Here is a 3,882-nt window from a genome sequence, read left to right as displayed (position 1 = left end):
AGCACACCCAGGAAAACCCCCTCGTTAAGTGAGGGAAATTTTCCAGGTCTGAAATTTCTACGTGCACGCAAGTCATCAGGGGAGGGGGCTTTGCTCCTGGGTTGCTCCCCCTCTTCAGGGCATTTGCTGCTGCAGGAAGCCCTTCCTGGTGCCTCCCTGCACCGCACACAGCCCAGGCCCCCTCCAGTCGTCCTTCGCTTCTCCCCTGACCGTGCCCAGGCTGCCAGCACCTCCTCAAGGGCTCCATGTCCCGGGAAGTGCAGGTGTGGGGATTTTTCCACTGCACTGAATCCATCCAGGGCGGATGCCGTTGCTGCCCGCCCTCTGCAGACCTCGGCAGTGTAGGTCTCTCTCTCCTTCCAGTGGCCCAAGGCCTGAAGGGACAGAGGCTCTTGCCCCTGGGGCCTCAGCATCATCAAACCAGCTTCGGCTCCTGCTTCTGTTAAACTCCAGGGGAGCCACCCCCAGCCCGGCCCTGCCTGCCACTGACCTCCTTGGGCACATCACTTAGCCTCCCTGCTGGGACCCGTGGAGGAAGCGAGCCGGTCACTGGGTTTACTGGATTACACATCATCTGCCACTCCTCTCTCATCGGTGCTGCATTGTGTGCGTGTGTGTTACCGTGCGCATGCATGTGCATGAGTGTGTCTTTAATCATGCGCTATGTGTGCAAGTTAGTGTGCTGTGCGAGCTTATTCTTGTGTGCGAGGACACGTGCATGTGCATGTGTGAGTACGTGGGTGCGTGCACGAGTGCATTTGCGCAAAACAGCTGGGTCTGGCCAGCCTGAGCCTCCCTCTGCCTGTTGCGGTTCAGGCTGTAGTAGGTGGATCGTGGCTGAAGGAAGTAAATCCCGGGAGGGGACGGTGCAACAGGACAGGGCCGTTCATCCTGGTGCCACGGGGCACCCAGGGAGATGTGTCCCCTGCCCCGGGGCCAGGCAGCTGGGCCTGCAGTCAGCCCAGCCCCGATGGAAAGGGCAGGGCCCGGACAGTGAAAGGAAGACCGTGACCCTGGCTACTGCCCATCTGCACACAGAGGTTTCCCCCGCCGGGGCCACATGCCCAGCACCAGGCCTCTCAAACACGCGTGCAGCCTGCAAACACAGCAGAAACCCTCCCAAGCACCTCCGGGAGCCACAGAAGCAGACCAGCTAGTCAGGAATTTATCTGAGGGCTGAAGCATATAAATGAACATGCAGCGGAGCAAGGACTGCGTCCCATAAGGCTGGCACCTCTGGTCCCCCATGAGAACCCAGGTCTGGTTTTCTTGTGCTGTTTTACCTGCACTAGACAACCTAACCCTGGCCAGAAATGCCCTTTGGCCAGAAGCCCCCCCTCTCTGCTCAGGGGAAGGCAGGATCTGGCCTCTCTTTTGTAGCCAGGGACGCAGCCGCGGGCAGACCCGCAAAGGAGCGGTCAGCGTCCTCTCTTGGGGCTGCACCTCGCAGTGGGAGAACGAGGATGCAGCTTCATGCACGATCTCAGGGGCTCAGAGATCAAGGAGCAGCCTCCAGGGAGCAGGCAGGACCCCAGGAATCAGCGCACTTGCCTGCGGTGGGCGAGTCTGGGGTTCAAGCCCCGCTCTGCCCAGACTGGCTGGGTTTCTCTCTTCCCCCACCGTTGCCCTTAAGGCAGCAGCCAGATGTTGCTGCCGGTCCCGGCTCTGGGGAGTCTCCTACAGGGCTTGCTTTTGGGGACACACAGGTTTGCGGCCCTGGGGCTGACAGATGCAGAGGGTCTCCTCCGAGGGGCCTCCACGCCCGGCAGGGGGGCTCTGCTTCCAGGCCCAGGCACCAGCAGCAGGAAAACCCCCTGCTCTCATCCCAAGGGCTTTGCCCCAGCTGCCGGTCGACAGGTCCACGTCACACCTTCGTTTCCCCCCTCCACTGCAGGGTGAAGTTGGCGCAGGGGAAATTGCTCTTCAGATCCTGGAGAAGCTGAAGGGACAGCGCCACGGTGAGCACAGCCTGTGTCTCAGGGACTGCGACCTCCTACGCTGCCCTTGCAGGGGGTCTGCGCTCCCACTAGCTTCACCAGCCCCGTCCTGCTCTCACCCAGCTGGATCCTCCCCCCGGGGCAGCACGGAGGCCCCCACCCCGAGCCGTCGGTGCTCTGAACCGCCAGCCTTGGATGCTCCCTGTTGCTCCATCTTGCCCAGCCCAGGAGCTGCTAGGACTCCCCCCCCCCCCATCTACCCTGGGCTCTCACCTTCGACAAAATCAGGCCCCTGACGGCAGGGTCGGTGAGGTTGAGCGAAGTGTTTACGTCCAGTGACAGCAAGAGGTGATTCACGACTGTGAGCAGAGACAGCAAAGATTCACTGATTATTTGCATGACAACAGCATTGCAAGACCCCCCCCCCCCCCAAGACCAAGCACAAAGAGAAGCACCATCGGGGGCTCAATTATAGGTTGACCCCGCGTATAAGTCAAAGGCAACGTTCACGCACCGTCCAACCCCTCCATCCCCAAATAAAAAGCCGGTTTTGCTGCATGGATACATCTGAGTAGGCTGGCTGGACTAGGAGGGGGTGAGAAGAAGGGTTATCGTGATCCTTAAGTGACGCACTTTGGAATGGAGGCAGGAAGAGGCTAAGGGACATGACTATGGACATCCAGGGGAATCTGTGGCAGAGAGGGAGACAGGACCAGCTTCAAAAGGGTCCATCCCTCTGCTCCTGGCAGATCAGCCCAGCCCTCTGCCCAAGGTGGGCAAACAGGGCAGGGTTGGTAAGGCTGAGGGGATGAAGTTGGGCAGTTTGTCTCCGCGGGTGGGCGGCACTCACCAACGTTGTCAGGCAGAGGCGGGCAGGTGGGCAGCGCAGGGGGTGACTGCAGCGCCGTGCTGGCGGGAGTGCTCGGGGGCCAGGGTAAAACACTTGTTTCAGAAGCTGGAAAGAGAGAGTCGCCGTCAGAGGGGCAGAAACCGTCAAGAATCAATCCCTACTGACCTCCTCTTTGCCACTGCGTAGTTTGTCCACCCTTCCCATGCCCTCCTCAGCATCTCTACACTGAACTGCATCTCCACGCCTCGTTAGTCTTGCCTCCGAAGGGCACCCCTGCAGGCCACTCATCACCCGGTCAGGCAGAAGCAGGGCAAGGTGGTACCTTAGAGACCGACTGGTTCAGAGGCAGGAGCTTTCACAGGCAACGCCGACTTTGTCAGATGCTAGGAACGGGCTCGCAGAAGGAGCACAGTCCTGGCGCGGGTGCAGCAGGATCTTGGCCCCAACACCTCCTGCCTCACCGAGGTGCCGCCCTGCCCTGCCTCCACTTCTGGGACCAGCCTGTTCCCATGACAAGTCAACCCCCCACTCCCAGGTCCGGTTTCCAGAAAAGCAGCTTTCCCCCCCACCCCGACTATCAGTTCTTAGCGCCAGGCAAAGGTCTCCCACAGCCCACACCCAACCCTGCGGGAGAGGCCAGCACCCCAGGAAAAGGCCCAAAGGGGTAAAGGCACTGAAAAGACTCCCGTAAAAGTTGCACCAAAGACACCTCTGACTTGGGGGTTTCCCTCCAGCACAGCATCCCTCAAAGGCACCTGCTACCCTGGATGCAGGCAGGGGAGCGGTGGCACTCACAACTGGTTGTTGCGTTCTGGGCTGGTGCAGCGGTGCCCTGCGCAGTTGTCATCCTAGCTGTTGTGGTTCCAGAGGGCGACATGGTAGCGTGGGCCGTCTCGCTGGTCTCGGGTGCCGCGGTGGTGCGGGTGGTAGAAGCGGCTGTAGTTACAAGGGGGGTAACATGTGCGGTTGTACTGCGCACTGTTGCCATCGTGGTGCCAGCTGTCGTTGTCCTTTCTGCTGTGGAGTTGTGAGAAACCTGTACTGCAGTGGTGCTGGTGGCATTGCTGGCCATGGGAGTGGTGCTTTGGGGTGCTG

General features: G+C 60.5%; 1 protein-coding gene across 3 annotated transcripts; it reads right to left on the bottom strand.

Moving 5' to 3' along the window:
- Positions 1 to 1,145: 1,145 nt before the first annotated feature.
- On the bottom strand, positions 1,146 to 3,876 carry LOC109288085 (integumentary mucin C.1-like). Of its 3 annotated transcripts, none has more exons than XR_002095057.1 (4): positions 3,579 to 3,876; positions 2,788 to 2,892; positions 2,211 to 2,296; positions 1,146 to 1,939 (listed from the first exon to the last, which is right to left on the bottom strand). XR_002095057.1 is itself a non-coding variant. In XM_019503447.1 (4 exons), the coding sequence occupies exons 1-4, from the start codon at positions 3,857 to 3,859 to the stop codon at positions 1,865 to 1,867; spliced, it is 543 nt and encodes a 180-aa protein (XP_019358992.1). In that variant the 5' UTR covers positions 3,860 to 3,876; the 3' UTR covers positions 1,146 to 1,864. The 3 variants fall into 3 exon arrangements, 1 of the variants encoding a protein (XP_019358992.1); XM_019503447.1 differs by having other exon boundaries at positions 3,583 to 3,876; XR_002095058.1 differs by lacking the exons at positions 2,788 to 2,892; positions 3,579 to 3,876 and adding an exon at positions 2,393 to 2,427.
- Positions 3,877 to 3,882: the final 6 nt, after the last annotated feature.

Source organism: Gavialis gangeticus, unplaced genomic scaffold (assembly GCF_001723915.1).
Source record: "Gavialis gangeticus isolate Ggan-Ray unplaced genomic scaffold, GavGan_comp1, whole genome shotgun sequence".
NCBI lineage: Eukaryota > Metazoa > Chordata > Crocodylia > Gavialidae > Gavialis > Gavialis gangeticus.
This window is presented reverse-complemented; position numbering and strand designations above follow the sequence as displayed.